General features: G+C 50.6%; 1 protein-coding gene across 7 annotated transcripts in view; it reads right to left on the minus strand.

Annotated features, from left to right (window-relative positions):
- Positions 1-5,033: 5,033 nt before the first annotated feature.
- MKI67 (marker of proliferation Ki-67) overlaps positions 5,034-21,340 on the minus strand; it is a 28,439-nt gene continuing 12,132 nt past the window's right edge. For 6 of the 7 annotated variants that reach the window (XM_045439245.1, XM_045439248.1, XM_045439247.1 and 3 more), the window contains 7 exons: positions 19,958-20,276; positions 19,752-19,870; positions 19,478-19,649; positions 16,313-16,471; positions 10,163-15,120; positions 8,873-9,319; positions 5,034-6,337 (listed from right to left, as the gene is read on the minus strand). In XM_045439245.1, coding sequence (XP_045295201.1) covers positions 6,272-6,337; positions 8,873-9,319; positions 10,163-15,120; positions 16,313-16,471; positions 19,478-19,649; positions 19,752-19,870; positions 19,958-20,276 — 6,240 coding nt within the window. In that variant the 3' untranslated portion in view covers positions 5,034-6,271. The remainder of the gene's footprint in view (positions 6,338-8,872; positions 9,320-10,162; positions 15,121-16,312; positions 16,472-19,477; positions 19,650-19,751; positions 19,871-19,957; positions 20,277-21,340) is intronic. The other variant, XM_045439246.1, reaches the window with a different exon arrangement.

Raw genomic sequence — 21,340 nt, forward strand, 5'->3', positions numbered from 1 at the left:
GCCTGCGTCTCGTTCTTCCATGAAATCTCTTCGTGGTATTCCTGTGCCTTACGTCCTTTTAGACAAGACATTCGTCAGGAGGTAGACATTGATTCATGTAGACCATTAATTTAGGACTTCTAAAATGTAGCTCCGCCCTGGCTTGGAAACAACCCCGACCGTGGGCACAGTGGCCGGCCGGGGGGGGGCCCCCAGCTCCCTGCTGCTCCTCAGTGGACGTGAGCTGTGTGTGCAGCACTAACAGCTCACCCTTCTGGGAGCCCATGCTCCTTCTGGAGTCCAGACCGGGATCTGAGCTCTGAGCGGTGGTTTCTTGGAGTCCCCGAGGAAGATGACAGACCGCGTCAAGTCTCCGGCCAGGCGGAGTCACAAAGTCCTTCCGACACTGATTTCCCTCCTAAAATCGGAAACCCCGTCAGGCCTCCCTTCGCACATCTGCGTGTCTCTGCTCACCCCCCAACTCTGCCTCTGTGCTCCTTCCACCTCCACCCCCTTTCCGGACCCCCCCCGTGAGATATTTCAGGCCTCACGTGGAGTGTCAACACACGCTTGTTATGAGTGGTTGTATTTATTTAATACATTTTATGAGGCTTGTTGTATTTGTTAAAATGGATGATTTCGTAACCTTTTATTCTCTCCCCTCCTCCCTCTGAAAAATGTCACCTGCTGTGAAATGCCACATGCTCCTACGGGCTGCTTAATTACTGGCGGTTCCTTATGGGTCTGTCTGTCTGTCTGCATGCCCCTTACCAGTGCTAGGTACAGCAGGACCCTTCCACTGGGGAGAGGGGAACTGCAGAAGGGAGAGAGCAGACAGGGGAGGAGGGATGGAAGAAAGGAGGTTTGGGGGAGGGTGGGGGGTTCAAAGATGGGCATCAACCAGCCAACCAGGGACCAGGTGGCTCAGCCAACCTGCCGGAGCCCACAGCCTCAGGAAGGGAAGACGCGCCAGGCCTGCCGTAGAGGAACCCCTCCACCCCCCCCCCACCCCGTCAAATGGAAACATTTCCAACAAGACACCAGGTGCGAGCGACCTCGGACACACAGGCGGGTTGAACGACCACCGAGGCAGGTTAGCACCTCCCTGGGACTGAATGGTGTGGGTCAGGGATGCACCTGTTAGCAGCGGAGGGCTCAGCGGTGAGCTACATCTGAATGTGAGAGACATCAATACATGGAAACTTGGCGTCTTTGCCGTGATGACATATATGCCACCAGTGTGCCGTTGTGTGAATTGCCTGTTTGCCCGAAGGTCTGTCTCAGCATCCGGGCGAGTCGGCACTTGAACTCCTTCCTCATCCGGTCTCCGAGGGCTGCTTGGCCCTCTCCAAACCTAATGAGCTCTGGTGGCCATTCCTCCACGGTGGGCATCGCCTCACGGCGTCCCCGCGTCATTTTCCGAGGAAAACGCTTGCGCACGTGTGCGTTTCAGCTGCAAAACGCTTCTCCGGGAGAGCTTCCTGGAAGTGGAGCTTCTGGGGCGAAGGGCAGATGCATGTGCAATAGAAATAGGAATTGCCATTCGCCACCGCCGAGAAGTGCCCCAGCGCCTCACCGCCCACGGTGTGGGGGGGGTGCCCGTTTCCCGACACGCCACTAACTCTGGGTGTTAGCAGATCCCTTTCATTTGTGCAAAACTGAGAGGCCAAAAAAAAAAAAAAAAAAAAAAACATACGTCATCTCAATTTGCATCTCCCTAACTTCTAGTGGGTTGAGCATCTCTTCACGCTTTTAGTATTTGTATTTCATCTGCGAATCACCAATTCATATTTTTTATCCATTTTCCAAGTTGTGTCATTTGGCTTTTCCTCATTGGTTTATTTCCTCAATCTATTGTTGATTCCTCGGTGATTCTTTTTATAGCACGGACACTAACCTTTGTTATTCTTACTACGAATATTTCCCTTCCATGCTTGATAAAAGATTGTCAGTGCTGGCTGTTAAAGCCCCTTGTCCAGGAAGCTTTGGGGCTCACCAGCTTCTAGATTGGGTTGATGAGCGCAAGGCGGGGCTGCCCACAGCAGGGCCCTCTCTGGCTCTTGCATGGCGATAGCCAATAAACGGATCAAATCGAGCCTTCATTCCTGGGACCCAGGAATGTAGACACAAGGAGGGGCTTCATGGGAACAAGTCACGGGCATCTCGTTCCTTTGTAAACAGCAACATTCATGCAATCCCAATTTACAGATTGTTGAATGCTCTGTGCCAGCATGGCCCTCCGTGCTGGTGGCACCAAGAGGGGGAAGGCTGGGACCGTGTCCTGGAGGCACGTCGGGGGCCTGGGCCATCTGCATAACACTGGAATCGGGGTCCCGGGAACTGCGGCTGGAATACCAGATCTGTTTCCTAGAAGATGACTCCAGCAGCTCATGAGAGGAAGCTTCTAGAAAGCCCAGCAAAACCTGGGATCCCAGCCACGTATCTTAAATCGTTTTTAGTGAAGAGGTGGAATTTACAGAGTTGACGTTTGCGAAGGAGTCTTTTCACGACAACCCGGACGCCTGGGCCAGGTGAGGGGCCAGGCAGTGACGGCCTAGATTCCGTCCTGATCTGTGTGTAGGATTGAGGGAGGCCTTCCCTCCCTTCCTTCCTCAGCCCCTCCACGTGGTGATAGATTCCAGACACACCCAGACACCTGACTTTACCTCCCGACAGAAGACCTCCTCCCGGGGACAATCCCACTCACCCCTGGCCCCTGTCGCCAAGACCTGCCCACACATTCTCTCCCAGGATCCAGGACCTATTTGGGCAGCCAGATAAGAGACTGAGCCACCTCAGCCTTCCTGGCCATCTCTGGTGGCCCTGGGTCAAGTCCTTGTCCCCGGACACCACTCGTGCCCAGACTGAGCAGATACATGACTAGGGTTTCCAGGAGTCCCCTCCCCCTACACGTGAGGGCCGCTCCCAGAGTTAACGTGATGGCTCACGGGCCAGGAGGAAAACGGTCCCTTCACGTCAGAGCTGTAGAGATGGAAGACAGGCCTTCTGACTCAGCCCCGGTCTGCTGCTCCCCCCTCTTGGCTCCTGAGTTTGCTTGTTTTTGTTTTTTTTTTTCTTTTTCCTTTCCTCCCTTTAATAAAAATCCCCTGGGTCTAGGGGCGCCTGGGTGGCGCAGTCGGTTAAGCGTCCGACTTCAGCCAGGTCACGATCTCGCGGTCCGTGAGTTCGAGCCCCGCGTCGGGCTCTGGGCTGATGGCTCAGAGCCTGGAGCCTGTTTCCGATTCTGTGTCTCCCTCTCTCTCTGCCCCTCCCCCGTTCATGCTCTGTCTCTCTCTGTCCCAAAAATAAATAAAAACGTTGAAAAAAAAAATTAAAAAAAAAAAAAATCCCCTGGGTCTTAAAATTTCATTTCAAGGACACCCGGCTGGGTACCTCCTCTGCCTGGGGTCACTACTGACACGCGGCGATAGTAAATACCCGGGCTGCCCTTCACGGAAGGCCACAGCTTAGTCCTGGGACAGGAGGCCCGCTCTCAGCCAATGTTCCAGTTTCCACAGAGCGGCGTGCCACAAGTTAGCACAGGATGACTCCAGAGCAAGAAACGGGGACCCAACCCGGCCTGGGGAAGGGGGTGACCCAGGCTTCTTTGAGGGAGCCTCACCACAGCTGAGCTCAGGACTGGAGGAAATCATTTGTGAGGCAGGAAGGAGGTGAGGACAGGTGGTGCGTGTGTGTGTGTGTGTGCACATGCACGTGTAGCGTATGGTTGTGGGAGTGTGTGTAGGAGGGTGTATGTGTGGAAGGGTGTTGCCTAAGGAAGTCAAAAGCTAGCAGGTACAAAACTCGAGTAAAGGCGGTCAAAGAGCGGCGTACCTGGGAGGTTCAGTTGGTTAAGCGTCCGACTTTTTTTTTTTATAATTGTGTATTTATTTTGAAAGAGAGACAGCAGGGGTGGGGCAGAGAGACCCAGAATCTGACGCAGCTGAAGTCCGATGCCTGACTGAGCCACCCAGGTGCCCCAAGCACCTGATGTTTTTCAGCTCAGGTCACATCACAGTTCATGAGCTCAAGCCTCCCATCGGGCTCCACGCTGACAGTGTGGAGTCTGCTTGAGATTCTCTCCCCCCGACCCCGCCCAGCCCTCCTCTGCCTGTGCTCTCTCTGTCTCTCAAAATAAATTTAAAAACCTAAAAGAAAGGCAAAGAGAGATTGGCAGGCAGATCACGCAGAAGTTTGGAGGCAAAAAAAAAAAAAAAAAAAAAAAAAGTAAAAGTAGTTTCTGTTCATTGAGCATTTTCTGTCAGATGGATGTTACTCATTTGGAATCCGAGGCCCAGAGAAGTTACCAAAGCACACAGCCAGTAGGTATTTATTTCTTGCAACCCTGTTTTCAAACAGAGTTGGCCTAGCTGGTTAATGTTTGTCTGATGCTTAAATGCTAAGCGAAACCTGTGTCCTGCGGACATGTTTAATCAAACACTTGTTTGAATGAGCTTTTCTAACGCAGCATTTACGGTAAAATGAAAACCACCCTTACTGTGCCCTTAAAATACTGTACCCTTACGAAGGTGAGGAAATCCGATATATTGCAGTGAGATTTTTGGTTAGAATTGAACCCTAAAGGGGTTTTTAATTAACCAGTATATTCCATTCCCCAGGCATATGGCTAATTGAAATTTTTCTACGTGCGAGGTTCATAATTACTACGAAATCTGAAGTGTCGGCAGAACAACTTAATCATAGGAAAATCCTATTATTTTACATTTCCTTGTGTTTCGCTACCTAAATGACACATTTATGACTCGCACCTTCAAAAAAAAGTGTCTTTTCTAAAAAAAAAAAAAAAAAGAGCTGCCCTTCCTAAACTACTCTCCCTTCTGCTCCCCGAGATCCCACCCCTTTCTGGCGCAGTTCAACCATCACCTGCTCTGTGGACTCTCGGATGTCCCCCCCACCCCCGCTCCAACCTACCGCCCTCCCCAAGCTGTCACTCTTCCGTGCGATTTTAGACAACACTGTTCAGAGCGTTCTTACGGCAGCCACAACGGCAAAGGCAACTCCCAGTGACCCAGAGACACGCCTAGATTCATGCATTCATTCAGCAAACATTTTTTATTATGTGAACCTGGCTCCACGCCAGACACAATGGCAGAAGAATGGACAGACAGGGACGCCGTGGGGGACAGCTACCCTGTCTTGTGTCCCATCCTCGCCTCGACACGGCTGGACGAGTGGGGAAGACTCAGACAGGTGACCGGAGGGAGGGTGCACTACTTTCTAACTTAGGGGACACAGAAAGAGGAACGAGACAAAGTAGAACACGAGAAGGTGGAAATGCCCAGCGGCCTGGGTCTGAGGACAGCCCGGGAATCACGGCCGTTCCTTAGGAGGAGGGTTTGTGTTGTTTTCTGGACAAGGTGGCGTGCGGGGCCCTAAGGCAGGCCGACGGGTGCGGTCTGAGAACGCACAGGCAGGCGCAGATCCAGGAGGTTGGGAAAAGGGAAAAGACGGGACAGAAAGCACGAGTAGCCGGAAGAGGCCGCACTGTTCAGGGACGAGGGGCGCCCTGGCCGACGGCCCTGAGGCTCGGGGTGGAGGCCTTCTCAGATGTGAGCAGTCCCAGGTGAGACGAATATTCTTCAAGCGAAGAAGGCAGGCCCCCTCCCAGTCGGTCCTTAAATTCAGTGACCCCTTCCATCTTGAAGGTGGGGCCACCAGCTTCCTCCAGGTCACACTTGTATTCCCTCCAGTGCTGGGGACACCGAGGAGAGGGCTGTCCTGTGCAGCTGGCCAAGAGCCGTGGCGAGCAGGGCCAAAAGCCTCCCCCAATGTAAAGAAATATCTGACACGTCTCATTAATCCATTCGAATCTGCCCATTCCCTAACGTTTCCTGAGTGCCTGCCCAGTGTTGGGGACACAGAGACAGAAGCCCCTGCTTTCACATTCTGATGTGGGACCCAGACCCACGTGAAGCATTTACAGAGCCGTGCGGCCCGTGCTGGCATACACGGCTGACAAGGACGGACGGGTCATAAACTTCAGGGCCTCGTTTTGCCAAGTTGAAAGCCATTTCTAGGTCCCAAGCCCCCCACCCGCCCCAACCCAAGGTTTACGTTTCTATCACTCTGTGAGTGATGGTGGATAGTCTTCTCCATGACCTCCACGAGGCCTTTGTGAATAAGCCATCTGCAGATAGAAAATTCTAAGATTTCTTAAACACCCGAATAACATTATTTACACAACTCCCTTTTAAATTGACCCAAATATGCTACTAAAACATATCACTAAATGGAATGTATCGCTTCCCCCCACCCCTTTCAAAAGTCTTAGCTAAACATCTTCATTGTCCCGACGACTTCTGGTTCTTATTTTCTTGATGCACACATTGTCCTCATCCTGTTTGGAAAGAAAAAAATAGAACTGTTAAGTAATTGAAGAGAACAATTTTTGTAACCAACCCCACTCTGCAAAATCCCAAAGCCTGATTAGGTGTGATGCACGCCTGGAGTTCTAGGAAATTAAGTTTAAGGTTGGAAATGAGTTTTAGGAGGTAACCCGTGAATGTTGCTTTTGTCCTTTAAAATGTTTTTACTATTTGGTTTTTTAGATTTAAATAGGAAGCTCTGTAACCTATTTCTAAGTTCAGACAGTAATAAAAAAAAGAAAGAAAACTGCCATGCAAATACACACATTTTCACTAATTAAAAAAAAAAAATACCACTCAAGGGGCTCCTGGTGGCTCAGCCGGTTAAGCGTCCGACTCTTGGTTTCAGCTCAGGTCATGATCTCATGGTTCGTGAATTCAAGCCCCATGTTGGGATCTGTGCTGACAGCGCGGAGCCTGCTTGGGATTCTCTCACTCTCTGCCCCTCCCTGCCTGCGCTCTCTCTCTCTCTCTCTCTCGAAATAAATGAATAAATAAACTTAAGAAAAAAAAAAGCCACTCAAAAAAGTGAATTCAAATTTATCAACAGGACAAAATGTTTTGGGTTTTCTAACTCATCTCTGGTGTGAGGTTGCACAATCTCTCCACACTCAGCGCGTGTGACCGGAGACCGCCCGCTGCGTGTGCTCCAGGAGCCGAGAGGAGGCTCATCCCTCCGGACAGGGAGATAAAACAAAGGACGATCTGCCCTTTCAGAACCAAGTCGGGTGTCTGCTCCTACTTTACGCTGTCCCCCAACCCAACAGCCCATCAGAAAAAGTATGTCATGTTGAGGATACTTCGGAAAAAGACCCCATCAGTGACTTTACCAAGTGATATTTATTTATTTATTAAGTGTATTTATTTTGAGAGAGAGAACACAAGCAGGGGAGGGGCAGAGAAACAGAGACAGAGAGAGAGAGAGAGAGAGAGAGAGAGAATCCCAAGCAGGCTCCCCACCGTCAGCGTGGAGCCTGATTTAGGGCTCAAACTTACGAACTGTGAGATCATGACCTGAGCTGAAAGCAACAGTCGGGCCGCTTAACGGACTGAGCCACCCAGGGATCCCCCTTACCAAGTGGTCTTTAATACCTGAAGGGAGGGAAGGGTCAGGAGAACAAAAGGCAAGAATTAAAAAAGCCAAAGGCTCAGTTTGAATGCACGCGCCCTGAACCCCTTGAACGATGACTGAAGGTATCACCTTACTCCAGCGCAGATGGCCATCCGATGACCGGAGTATCGGCAAAGTGTCATGGTGGACTCCCACACAGCAGAGGACAGCAGAACGGGCGCTCTACCAGCTAATCGGGGGCCGGGGGCAATACATTCGGTCTCTGCTGACCACACACACCCGCTCTGTCCCTCTTCCCTCACGGCTCAAAGGATGGCGGGGGCACCCAGTGACGTCCTGGGTGGGGACGTACGCGGGCACCGTCACCATCATTCCAACACGCGGTGAACAGACCCCTTCTGCCTTCGCCGCTCGCACTGAGTCAGACCAGCCGGTCAAGCAGTAAGTTCACACACGCACATCAGAGGGGCGGCCACGGCACTGGCCTCTGGAGATCTCCAGCCGCGTGCTAAGAAATTTACACCACTCGCAAACAGGGAGCTACTGAACCCCCTCCCTACTTTTTTTTTTTAAATTTTTTTTTTTCAACGTTTATTTATTTTTGGGACAGAGAGAGACAGAGCATGAACGGGGGAGGGGCAGAGAGAGAGGGAGACACAGAATCGGAAACAGGCTCCAGGCTCCGAGCCATCAGCCCAGAGCCTGACGCGGGGCTCGAACTCACGGACCGCGAGATCGTGACCTGGCTGAAGTCGGACGCTTAACCGACTGCGCCACCCAGGCGCCCCAACCCCCTCCCTACTTTTAAACTAACAACATCAAGTATTCCCCAGGAGAACACCGACTGGATTTAACCATGCACCATGGATTTATTCAAATGACAGACGGCTCATGGGCTCCTGAACATGATGCCACGTTAGCAAGCACGTGGTACCAGTCGTCTCATGGACACTCTTGACTTTCATCCGGTCTAGCTTTCCAAAGCAAATCCCAGGAGATCCAGACGGGACCACCCTTCTGCTTCAGTAAGTGCTTGCTCTTCCTGAATGGGATCTTCATGTCAGTTTTCTATCTGAAGTGGAATCCCCTAAACACAGCTACGACGACAGAATACGTGGTTCACGCTCATGCTTCCCACACTAGTGTGACTGGGACCTGGCAGCAAGTTATATGTAATGTTTGTTTTTGAACATGGGGCAAGATCGGATTGAAACATCCTCTGCTCGTGAAAATAGGAAAACAGGGGCTCCTGGTGGCTCAGTCGGTTAAGCGTCCAACTCTTGATTTGGGTTCGAATCATGATCTCACGGTTCGTGAGTTCAAGTCCCGTGTGGGGCTCTGCACTGACAGCTCGAAGCCTGCTTGGGATTCTCTCTCCTTCTCCCTCAAAACAATAGAAACAGAAAAAAGAAAAGAAAACCAGTGAGTTACGTACCTTTTTTATATTTCCAGCACATCTCTTGGCACTCCGAGTTACTCGCCGTTGCGATTCACTCTCCAAAGCATTTCCTCCAGGAGGGATCTTAACTTTTCTGGATCTCAAAGACATGACGTCTGAACGTTGTGTTACTTCTTCCTCCTGATTCTTCACGTGGACAGCCACACCTTTCTCCCTTTGCTTCTCCTCTGCCACGTCAGGCAAGGGCACCTTCCTCGGTCTTGCAGACCGTAGACACATTCTGCTTGCACGGACTTGGCCCGCAGGTGTAGAACTCTTGCCTTCAGGGCCTTCAGGGCTTTGTGGCTTCGTCTGTTGGGAGGTCTTCCGGGGCTTCTTGTCATTTCTGTCTGTCTTCACTTTCTCTGCTGCTGCTTTAACAGGCTCAGGCCTTTGCTCTTCGAGCTTGGTTTTATTTGGCCGTCTCGAGCGGAGAGACATCGCCTAAAAATAGCAAGACAGCCGCCACATGCCAATCATGAGTAATACAAACCTCACACTTCAACACGGAGAAGAAAACAATCAAAGGGAATTTCGAAAAAAATCATGTGAAAACTTCACATGGTTTGTTTTAAGAGGCCAGCAACCACTTCATTCCAGGGTGAAATCCTCTCTACTGACAAACCATGAATTTCCAGGCTCAATTTCCATCACAACACCTGAGTGTCATATATGGCAAATTCGATTACAACAAGCATTACGTGGGCTTTCTAGAAAAATGCCCCCTTTCCAGGCAGTAAATGAATTCCTCAGCCTTTCGCAATCATTTGCTCAAGCAGGACAGGAGAGTCAGGGTTTCTGGAACGGAACGTACAAAGTACTGTCCATGCAGGAGTAACTCTCTGCCTCACAACCCTGACAGGTGGGCTCTCCTCGGGACCCGGACGGCCACGCAGATTGTTCTAACCGCATAAAGACTGACCCTGATCCCCCGCCCACCCAGCGCTCCTGCTTATGGGCTCTGGGACAACACAGGACCGAGCTCCTGCCTTTCCTCGACACCTTTCACACCTCTGCAGATGACCATAACTCACTCAGTTCCTGAGAAACTCTCGTCAAAACTGGCCATAAGAATTTTGACCTGTTATTTTCCCACACGACGTCTATTCTCTCTATAAATCCCCAAAGGATTCTTTAACTTGTCTGCAGTTATTCACTGTGCTGAATGCAGACCCCTTTGGGAGAAGATATTCGCATATAGATTCAACAGTTTATACCGGATAAGAGCCTCGAATGGAGAACACCATCTCAAATGGCATACAGCGACTAAGGGACATCTGCCATCACCTGTTGTGGAGAGGCCGTCGTCCTTCCTACTTCTCGCCCCTCTGTCCTGCTTTCCCTCTTGCTGCTGGTCAGGTCCTCTGGGACTTCCATCCTTTCCGCTACAATCCTTAGCTTTCTCTTCGCGGTCAGGGGCTCAGGGGGGTCACGTCCTTCTCTGGAGGCCCCCCTTCTTTTCTTCACGGGAGGCTTCTCTTCGGCAGTGGCCTGGGCAGGTGTCACAGAGCGCAGCCTCTTTGTTCCTGGGCCACCTCCCTCGTTTCCTCGTTTTCTCTTTGGGGACAGGGAAACACTGCTTTCACTCTGAGATTTTACAGGGTCTCGGTGGCCTGCCAGATCTTCCACGGGCTTTCCTCGAGGGGCCCTACAGACTCTTGCTAGGGGTTTCACAGGTTTCCCTCCGTCTGGGGTTTGCTTTGGAGCTCCCTGGATGCTACCAGCATCACCCCGTTGCTTGGTGTGATCTGGCCTCGGGAAGGACTCTCTGAAACTGGCCAGGTCTTCCAGGGGTTGGGTGGGGTTCGGCGCTCTTGGCCGATTTTTCCTGCCCGTTACGTTTTCTGTGGGACCCAGTTTCTGCTTTGCAGTTCTATTAAACAATTTAACGTCTTTATCATCACCTCCTGATTCTCTGAGCGAGTGAGTGCTTTCCTCTGGCGTTTGGGTGGGCTTCCTGAGAGCTGAGGGCTCTTCCTGGAGATCAGCTTTCTGGGGAGGGGTCTTGAGCCGCCTCCTTCTATTGGTAGGCTTGTTGCCTTGTCCTGCAAGCGGAGATTGGAAGGGTGCTTTGGTGGTTCGGTCACCAGTCACTGGGTCTGCGGTTTGGAAAAGCTCTTTGAGACCAGCCAGGTCTTCTAAGGACTGGACCTTTTTCTTGGGTGTTCTTGGCCGCCTCTTGCTTCTAGATACATTTCTTACAGGCTCCAGTTTCGGCTTTGGGGTTTCCTTGAACAATCCGATGTCTGCATCACCACCTACAGGTTCTCCGTGTTCATGTGGGCTTTCCCCTGGCCGCTGGGTGGGCTTCCTGAGAGCTGAAGCTTCTTCCTCCAGGTCCACTTTCTGGGGAGGGGTCTTGAGCCGCCTCCTTCTATTGGTTGGCTTTTTGCCTGGTCCTGCTAGTGGAGATTGGCAGGGTGCTTTGGTGGTTTGGTCACCAGTCATTGGCTTATCTGTGTGGTTTGGTGTTTGGAAAAGCTCTTTGAGGCCAACCAGGTCTTCTAAAGACTGGATGTTCCTCCTGGGTGTTCTTGGTTGCTTTTTGCTTCCAGTTACATTTTCTGTAGGGTTCAGTTTCCGCTTTAGGGTTTCCTTAAACAAGTTGATCTCTTCCTCCTTACCTCCAGGTTCTCTGTGTTCGTGTGGGCTTTCCCCTGGCATCCGGGTGGGCTTCCTGAGAGCTGAGGGCTCTTCCTCCAGGTCCATTTTCTGGGGAGGGGTCTCGAGCCACCTCTTTCCACTTGCTGGCGTGTTGGCTGGTTCTGCTCGTGGAGATTTACAGGGAACTTTGGTGGTTTGGTCACCAGTCCCTGGGTCTGGGGTTTGGAAAAGCTCTTTGAGACCAACCAGGTCTTCTAGGGACTGGACCTTTTTCTTGGGTGTTCTTGGCTGCCTCTTGCTTCCAGTTACATCTTCCTCAGGTTTCAGTTTCTGCTTTGGAGTTTCCTTGAACAATCTGATGTCTTCATCTTCCCCTACTGGTTCTCTGTGTGTGCGTGTGTCTTCCTCTGGCCTTTGGGTGGGCTTCGTGACAGCTGAGAGCTCATTCTCTATGGTGACCTTCCCCAGAGCTACCTTGAGCCGTGTCTTCATGTGGGTTGGTATGTTGACTGTTTCTGCTAGCGGAGATTTGCAGGGCACTATTGTGGTTTTGACAACAGCTGTTGTTTTCTTGGTTTGCTCTGGGGTTTGGAAAAGCTCTTTGAGGCCAACCAGGTCTTCTAGGGACTGTACCTTTTTTTGGGGTGTTCTTGGCCGCCTCTTGCTTCCAGTTACGTTGTCTGCAGGTTTCAGCTTCTGCTCTGGAGTTTTGTTAAACAATTTAATGTCTTTATCCTCACCTCCTGATTCTGTGTGTTCATGTGGGCTTTCCCCTGGCATCTGGGTGGACTTCCCGAGAGCTGGGGGCTCTTCCTCCAGGCCCACTTTCTGGGGAGGGGTCTCGAGCCGCCTCTTTTTACTTGCTGGCGTGTTGCCTGGTCCTGCTAGTGGAGATTGGCAGGGTGCTTTGGTGGTTTGGTCACCAGCCATTGGCTTATCTGTGTGGCTTGGTGTTTGGAAAAGCTCTTTGAGGCCAACCAGGTCTTCTAGGGACTGGACCTTTTTCTTGGGTGTTCTTGACCGCCTCTTGCTTCCAGCTACATTTTCTGCAGGGCCCAGTTTCCGCTTTGGGGTTTCCTTGAACAATCCGATGTCTTCATCACCGCCTACTGGCTCTCTGTGTTTGTGTGGGCTTTCCCCTGGCATCTGGGTGGACTTCTGGAGAGCCGAGGCTTCTTCCTCCAGGTCCACTTTCTGTGGAGGGGTCTTGCACAGTCTCCTGTGACTTGCGGGTGTGTTGACTAGCTCTGCTAGGGGAGATTTGCAGGGTGCTTTGGTAGTTGGGTCATCAGCCATTGGTTTATCTGTGTGGTTTGGGGTCTGAAAGAGCTCTCTGAGTCCAGCCAGATCTTCTAGAGAATGGGCCTTTTTCTTGGGTGTTCTTGGCCGCCTCTTGCTTCTAGTTACTGCAGGATTTGGTTTCTGCCCTGGAGTTTTGTTAAACAAGTTGATGTCTTCATCATCACCTCCAGGTTCTCTGTGTGAGTTTGTGCTTTCCCCTGGCATCTGGGTGGGTTTCCTGAGAGAAGAGGGCTTTTCCTCCAAGCCCACTTTCTGCGGAGGGGTCTCGAGCCACCTCTTTTGACTTGCTGGCGTGTTGCCTGGTCCTGCTAGCAGAGATTTGCAGGGTGCTTTGGTAGTTTGGTCACCAGTCATTGGTTTATCTGTGTGGTCTGGTGTTTGGAAGAGCCCCCTAAGTCCGTCCAGGTCTTCTAGAGAATGGACCTTTTTCTTGGGTGTTCTTGGCCGCCTCTTGCTTCCAGCTACATTTTCTGCAGGGTCCAGTTCCTGCTTTGGGGTTTCCTTGAACAATCCGATGTCTTCATCACCACCTACTGGCTCTCTGTGTTCGTGTGGGCTTTCCCCTGACATCTGGGTGGACTTTCTGAGTGCAGAGGGCTCTTCCTCCAGGTCCACTTTCTGAGGGGTCTTGAGCCGCCTATTTCTACTTGCTGGCGTGTTGACTGGTTCTGCTCGTGGAGATTTGCAGGGAACTCTGGTGGTTTGGTCAACAGTCACAGGGTCTGGAGTGTGCTCTGGGGTTTGGAAAAGCTCTTTGAGGCCAACCAGGTCTTCTAGGGACTGGACCTTTTTCTTGGGTGTTCTTGACCGCCTCTTGCTTCCAGCTACATTTTCTGCAGGGCCCAGTTTCTGCTTTGGGGTTTCCTTGAACAATCCGATGTCTTCATCACCGCCTACTGGCTCTCTGTGTTCGTGTGGGCTTTCCCCTGGCATCTGGGTGGACTTCTGGAGAGCCGAGGCTTCTTCCTCCAGGTCCACTTTCTGTGGAGGGGTCTTGCACAGTCTCCTGTGACTTGCGGGTGTGTTGACTAGCTCTGCTAGGGGAGATTTGCAGGGTGCTTTGGTAGTTGGGTCATCAGCCATTGGTTTATCTGTGTGGTTTGGGGTCTGAAAGAGCTCTCTGAGTCCAGCCAGGTCTTCTAGAGAATGGGCCTTTTTCTTGGGTGTTCTTGGCCGCCTCTTGCTTCTAGTTACTGCAGGATTTGGTTTCTGCCCTGGAGTTTTGTTAAACAAGTTGATGTCTTCATCATCACCTCCAGGTTCTCTGTGTGAGTTTGTGCTTTCCTCTGGCGTCTGGGTGGGCTTCCAGAGAGCAGAGGGCTCTTCCTCCAGACCCACTTTCTGGGGAGGGGTCTCGAGCCACCTCTTTTGACTTGCTGGCGTGTTGCCTGGTCCTGGTAGCGGAGATTTGCAGGGTGCTTTGGTGGTTTGGTGACCAGTCATTGGTTTATCTGTGTGGCTTGGGGTTTGAAAGAGTTCTCTGAGTCCAGCCAGGTCTTCTAGAGAATGATTCTTTTTCTTGGGTGTTCTTGGCCGCCTCTTGCTTCCAGGTAGTTTTTCCGCAGGGCTCAGCTTCTGCTCTGGAGTTCTATTAAACAATCCGCTGTTTCTATCACCACCTGCAGGTTCTCCGTGTGAGTGTGTGCTTCCTCCTGGCATCTGGATGGGCTTCCCGAGAGCCAGGGGCTCTTCCTCCAGGTCCACTTTCTGCGGAGGGGTCTCAAGCTGTACGCTCATTGCGGCTGGCGTGCCAGCTAGTTCCAACTTTGAAGATTTCTGGCGCTTTTCTGCGGTTTTATTCTCAGCCTCCTTTGGTTCCTGCACACGAATGGGCGTGCGGAGGAGACCTTGGATGCCTCCCAGGTCTTCCTTGGGTTCTGTGTCTTGCCATGTCTTGAGGGGGGTCAGGTCTGCAGCTGGTTCCTGGTTTTGCTCTGAATATCTTCTCGATCTCCTCACCGCGACCACCTCTTCAGAATTTTCCTTTGGCTCGGTATCGTTCTCACTCGCTTCAAAATAGCTCTCCTGTTCCTTCGCTGCTCCCTCCGGTTTCTGTTCTCGTTGTGGGGTCTTCCTCAGAAGTCGTCCCGGAGCATTCTCCACAGTGTCCATCTTGGCTTCTTCGTCCTTGCGCCCTGCTCCTGGCATCTGTATACTTCTGTGCCCCACGGACCTTCGAAGCCTGTTGGCACTTGACGTGGCCTTCGGAGCCCCCGATCCCGGAGTTTTCTCAATGTTCACATTGACTCTGATACTCTGACGTCTGAGGACAGGGCTCGCGAGGCTTTTATCAGACGGCTCTTGCGGTCCATTCTGAGTCACGGGGAATACATTCTCTCCTACAGGAAATAAAAACACGCGTGAGAAATATACTCTGTTCAGTGTGTTGTGCCAATCTGGTATGTTTTCCTTATGAGATATCGTGTAAAAGCCAATAGTTCAGCCTCCTGTCCACCTGGGCTAAGCATATGAGGCTACTTACGTGGCCATAAATCTGTATTGCACGTGAGCCACACGCACCTAAGAATATCGTTACCTGGTGATATACAGCAGGTTCACACTTAGGAGGTGATTAGGATCCACAGAGATCAGATAAAAGAAAAAAAATTCCTTAAGAAGGGGATCCCGAAGGGGCGCCTGGGTGGCGCAGTCGGTTAAGCGTCCGACTTCAGCCAGGTCACGATCTCGCGGTCTGTGAGTTCGAGCCCCCCGTCGGGCTCTGGGCTGATGGCTCAGAGCCTGGAGCCTGTTTCCGATTCTGTGTCTCCCTCTCTCTCTGCCCCTCCCCCGTTCATGCTCTGTCTCTCTCTGTCCCAAAAATAAATAAACGTTGAAAGAAGGGGATCCCGAAGGTTACCGCACTGCATCTCAGTCACCTGAATGCAGACATTCTTTCCTTCAGACATGAGAAGCAAACAGCCATTTCTCCTGCGGAACCACTAATACAATAACATGGCTTATCGTCAGGACGTGTGGGGTCCTAACTGCACAGGAAACATCTACTTTTCAGCACAGGATGCACTGTTCATATAGTAAAGCTGTTCCCTTCATGCCAGGCCCTGCGTAACCAGTGCTCAGTGCAAGAGCAAGACAGACTCATTTCTCCCATCTTGGGCTCACACCGGGGCACAGGCCTTCTAGAAGATTCGCAGCACTAAATGTACACATTCTCTTTCTTTTGGGTTATTTGTAGCAATTTTGAGTTGGAATAATTTATGTAACTACGATGAGAGATCACTCTACTTCTCTGCTGGTCAACCCCTTTAAATAAAGAAAGCAGAAATGTGCACAGGCAGTTTACAATTATTAAAGGAGTACTCTTTTTTACGCAACTCGCTGAATGCCAATGTTAGTTCAACTGCGAATAGGAAGTTCCCCTAAAAACAACAGAACAGAGAGGCTGGAAATGGTACTTTTTCAGGAGTATCCGTCATAGACAAATAATAGTGTATCTCTTGGAAAAAAAAAGATACCACCTACAATTCCTACTGAAAATATTAAAGTGCTAGGAAAAAACAAAAGTAAACCAACCAAAAGTTTCTGACGTGCATAGCAGAGGTTTTTCTCCCGAGTCAGGTACTTGAAACTCTTTTCTGACAGCGTCCTCTGAATCTGAGAAAGCGTTGGGACGCAGGCACATCGTTTGTGGCTTCACTTTCACTGCTGGAGTCTGGAACATTTCAGTTAACCCTGGTATACGAAAATATGGGAAAAGCAATGAACAAACACATTGCTCGTACATGCCAGCAACCATGCCAGTCTGCACAGACCCCAGAGGAAATGGCAGAAAAGGAACTGCGAATCACTCCCCAGAGTTCATTGGAGACAGTCATGTATTGATGATGAACTCATTTTGGGGCACGTGGGTGGCTGAGTTGATTAAGCGCCTGACTGCCGCACAAGTTGTGATCTCGCGGTTCGTGAGTTCTGAGTTCGAGCCCCGCACTGGGGTCTCTACCGTCCACGCAGAACCTGCTTCAGATCCTCTGCCCCCGTTTCTTTCTGCCCCTCCCCTGCTCGCACGCTCTCTCTCGGTCAAACATAAATAAAGATTTTTTTTAAAAATAACAAACTCATTTTTGAAGAACATATATAAAGATTTTTTAAAAAAATAACAAACTCATTTTTGAAGAAGTGCTTTTCCTCTTGGTGAGAAAATCACATACAGGAAGGGGACATCTCAGTCTTGCAACGTTGCCCCAATTCTGACCACTAGCCGGGAGACAGAGGCCACCCCAGGCGCCCCCAGCCAGACACCCAGAAACCCGGTGCACTCATGCTGCCTTGAAAAGCCCTCGCTGAGGCAGAACGGGGCTTATGTCCAAATAAAACCTTCCCAATTAAAAAAAAAAAAGACTGCCCATCGATAGTACTGTCAAATGGCAACATCACTATGTTTTCCTTTTAACGCCAGAAAGTAGTATTAACATCATCTCAGAAGAAAAGCACGATACAGTTCTTTGAAGGGAAGATTGATCTTTCCGGAACACTCACGTTATCCCGCTTTCGTCTTACTCTCATCCTGCCAGCAATGGATCAAAACGCTCTCTCGGTCTGGCATCTGATTGCAAACTGTCTTTGAGAAGACTGTTCCGGAGGCCCTTGAACCAGCCATTTCACTTAAAAGTCTCCTCCTCCTGCCGCTACTCAGGCCCCCCTTAAATAGCCAGGATCCAGGCTTCAGTACAGACTGCTGTTTTGTCATGAAACTTACTCACACCAAGGGGTGGGAATTGTTGCACTCTCTAGGAAGGGGTCTGGAAGGAAGGTTGGGAAAATCCACTGTCTGAGTACTGAGCATTTAAATTTCTACTAATTTTATCTTAAAAATATTTTTGAAGATTGGTGTTTTTTTTTTAATTTTTTTTTATGTTTATTTATTTTTGAAAGACAGAGAGAGACAGAGCACAAGCAGGGGTAGGACGGAGAGAGAGGGGGACACAGAATCCGAAGCGGGCTCCAGGCTCTGAGCTGTCAGCACCAGAGACCGACGTGGGGCTCGAACTCACGAACTGCGAGATCGTGACCTGAGCCAAAGTTGGACGCTCCACCGACTGAGCCACCCGGGAGCCCCTGTTTTAATGTTTATTATTGAGAGAGACAGAGAAATGGCGCAAGGTGGGGAGGGGCAGAGAGAGAGGGAGACACAGAATCCAAAGTAGGCTCCAGGCTCTGAGCTGTGAGCACAGAGCCCGACACGGGGCTCGAACCCACAAACCACGAGATCGTGACCTGAGCTGAAGTCGGACACTCAACCGACTGAGCCACCCAGGAGCCCCTGAGGATTGGTTTTTAATGCTTTGTAACATAAGGACATTAGAACCCTCACACATGAACACAATTTACATAATGTACACGTATGTACCTATGACTGCATATTGGGTGGTACACACTCGAAACTTTTTTCTCATTGAGTTTGCTATCAAAATGGGCTACAATTCTTCTGTGTTTTTACGGGTATGTTTACGGGTATGTTTTTTTTAAAAGCTAAATGTATTTTTTTTAATGTTTATATGTTTTTGAGAGACAGAGCACAAGCAGGGGAAATGCGGAGAGAGGAAGACACAGAATCCGAAGCAGGCTCCAGGCTCTGAGCTGTTAGCACAGAGCCTGACGTGGGGCTAGAACTCATGAACCGTGAGATCATGACCCGAGCCAAAGTCAGATGCTTAACTGACAGCCCCCCAGGCGCCCCAAAAAACTATGTGTAGTGATCCTATTGTGACAGTACTCAGAGGGGACTTTATTTGGGTTATACAGAGGAGTAGAACTATTCCATCTTAAAATACACCAGGAAATAGGGGTGCCTGGGTGGCTCAGTCGGTTGAGCGCCCGATCTCACTTCAACTCAGGTCATGATCTCGCAGCTCGTGAGTTCAAGCCCCACGTTGGGCTCTGTGCTGACAGCTCGAAGCCTGGAGTCTGCTTTGGATTCTGTGTCTCCCTCTCTCTCTACCCCAACCCACTCGCATTCTGTCTCTGTCTCTCTCAAAAATAAATAAACATTCAAACAAAAACATTTAAAAAAATATGCCAGGAAAAGAAAAAAAAAAAGACCCTATCTAATGGAAGGTGGAATCAAGTCTCCCCTCCCTCCAAAAGTGTTGAAGGCAGAAAGCACCGGTCAAACCATGGAGCGTGAAATCCCAGCCCCGGGTTCCTGCCTTGGTGCTAATCTAGGACAACCATAAGGAAGTCACATCCCACCGTTACTGAGAATGGAAACACTGGTTCAACTGTTCATGCTTAAGGGAAGGCCTCTTCACAGGCTTTCATTTCTAGAAACAGTTAAGTGTCATGGAAAGGAAGGAACTCTTGAAGCAGTAAAATATTGTTCAACTTCGGGGCGGTCGATCAGTATAAACGCAGGGGAGGGGCGGTTATAAGAGCAAGTCTGCTCTCTTCACCATGAAGCGGACTCCAGGACTCTACACGGATGCTGCCATCCGAGGCAAAGCTGTGCATTTACCACTGATACCTGCCCCGTGCGGGACTCATGACCCCCGATACGGTCAAGGTCCGGCTCTCGTCCAACCCAGCAAGTTCTTCCTTGAACCACCAGAACCCCAGGAGCTGACTAGATCGTTGATCCTCCCGTCTGCTCCCCACCATACACATCTACGGCATCCGTCCACGTTCTCACGTGTAGGGGGATCGAAGGGCTACGGTTTCTAAGCCTCGAGGTTGTGCTTTTACCTGACAGATCTTCATTGAAGTCCACCTTCTTGTTGATGACAAAGTTGTTGAGTATTCTGTAGGGCCGGGCAGGCACATTTACTTTTTCAAGGTGAGCTTTCCCTATTATTATGGTACAAGGAGAGTTGGCATGGCCTGTACTAAACTCACTGTGAACGCCGCTAACAGGCTTCTAGAAAAAAAAAAATGTAACAAGATGAAGAAAACGTCAGCGCGTACCTCCCCACCCAACGTGACCTTACATCACGGCACGTGGCCAAGGAGCTGTTCATACCTTCGGAGTGTTCGCTTTTCTTGGCCTTTTGCTCAGCTGTCGCTGGGGGCCGTGTTTGACCGCTTTAGCCTGGATCTGTTTGGCCCCGAGTTTCACTACGTCCGCCCACGACTTCGCCACTGTCACAAGGAAAACGTGTTGAAAGGTTTCCGAAGCCCCGTGAGGGAGAAAACCGACCTTAAGACATCCGCGAACACGACACTAACCGACTAAATTGGCTTCAGAAGCTCCGCTCCTTCTTTTGGAGTAAATCCTCTGCAAGATGTCATGCTGGCTCCGGTCGATGGAGGTTCTCTTTGAAAGCAAGCCACCGCTCTTCCTGCCTCCCCTCTTAGGAACATCCGTGTGATGAGATTTGCTGCCGCCGGAGACCGAGGACGCCTTGGGTGACCTGCGACGTGGGTCACGGGCACCTGGAGAAGTCCTGGTCGGATCACGAGCTGGAGATCCCGCGAACTGCGGTTGTGCGGTCACTTCCAAATGGAGTCCGGAAGACTCTTCTTTTCCCGATGGTTGAGGACGGTCCTGACGAGATTTAAATGTTCATAAGATACCTTACCGCCAACACAGAGTCTCTGTAGTGGATGTGAAAACCCTGCCCAGTTAAAGAATTTTAGCTGTTTCCATCTGGAAGCACCAAAACGTTTCAAGCGCTGTCTGTCAAGTGGAAGGCAGAGATGGCAGTCTGTGCCCCTCATTTAAGAGAAAAAGGAAGGAGGGGGAGGATAGCAAACCAGTCTTAAGTGAGGAGTGAGCATCCTCCGATCTGAATTGGAAAAGACACCACCTGTGGGCGTCTAATCCCCTTTGGTCTACATGGAAGGAGGGCTGCTCATTTCTGGGAGCCAATAGAAAATGGAAAGGGAGCCACACATACCTTATACTCCTTTTGGTAGGAAAAGAAATGAAAGCTTGCCCAGGCCCTCTGAGGGGGGTGAGCTGGGCGGCCATACCTTCTAGAGACCTAAACTCAGGAGGACAACACAGCCTAGCGTAGGTGATTACAAAGTTCTAAATAGCTGATGGTGGAAATCATGGGCGTGTTGCCACTCAAGGGTTTCCTTTTCACCTTACAATTCTAAAAGAAAACAAACAAACCACCTTACGGTTTGTGTTATGATGTCTCCAGATTCTTTCTAATCAGTAGTTTGTTTGTTTTTTAATGGTTATCTATCTATTTTTGAGGGAGAGACACGTCGTGAGCAGGGGAGGGACAGGGAGAGGGAGACACAGAATCTGAAGCAGGCTCCAGGCTCTGAGCTGTCAGCACAGAGCCCGACGTGGGGCTCCAACTCATGAAGCATGAGATCATGACCTGAGCCGAAGTCGGATGCTCAACCCACTGAGCCACCCAGGCGCCCCTCTGATTGGTAGTTTTTACCGAACCCGCCCCCTCCCCCAGCCTGAGTGGTCTTCTGGAAGCAAGGCTGGCAGGAGGCCTCCGCCCGAAGAGGCCTTCACAGGCCTCCGCTGTGCTCACCCATGTGAGAATCGGGGTTCCAAGCCCAGGGGTCCATTTTCCACCCCTCAGTGAGTGAGCCGTCCTTTACAATTTTTTGTCTTTACTACGTTTTTAGAAAGAAAAAGGT

The sequence above is a fragment of the Leopardus geoffroyi genome, chromosome D2 (genome assembly GCF_018350155.1).
Source record: "Leopardus geoffroyi isolate Oge1 chromosome D2, O.geoffroyi_Oge1_pat1.0, whole genome shotgun sequence".
Taxonomy (NCBI): domain Eukaryota; kingdom Metazoa; phylum Chordata; class Mammalia; order Carnivora; family Felidae; genus Leopardus; species Leopardus geoffroyi.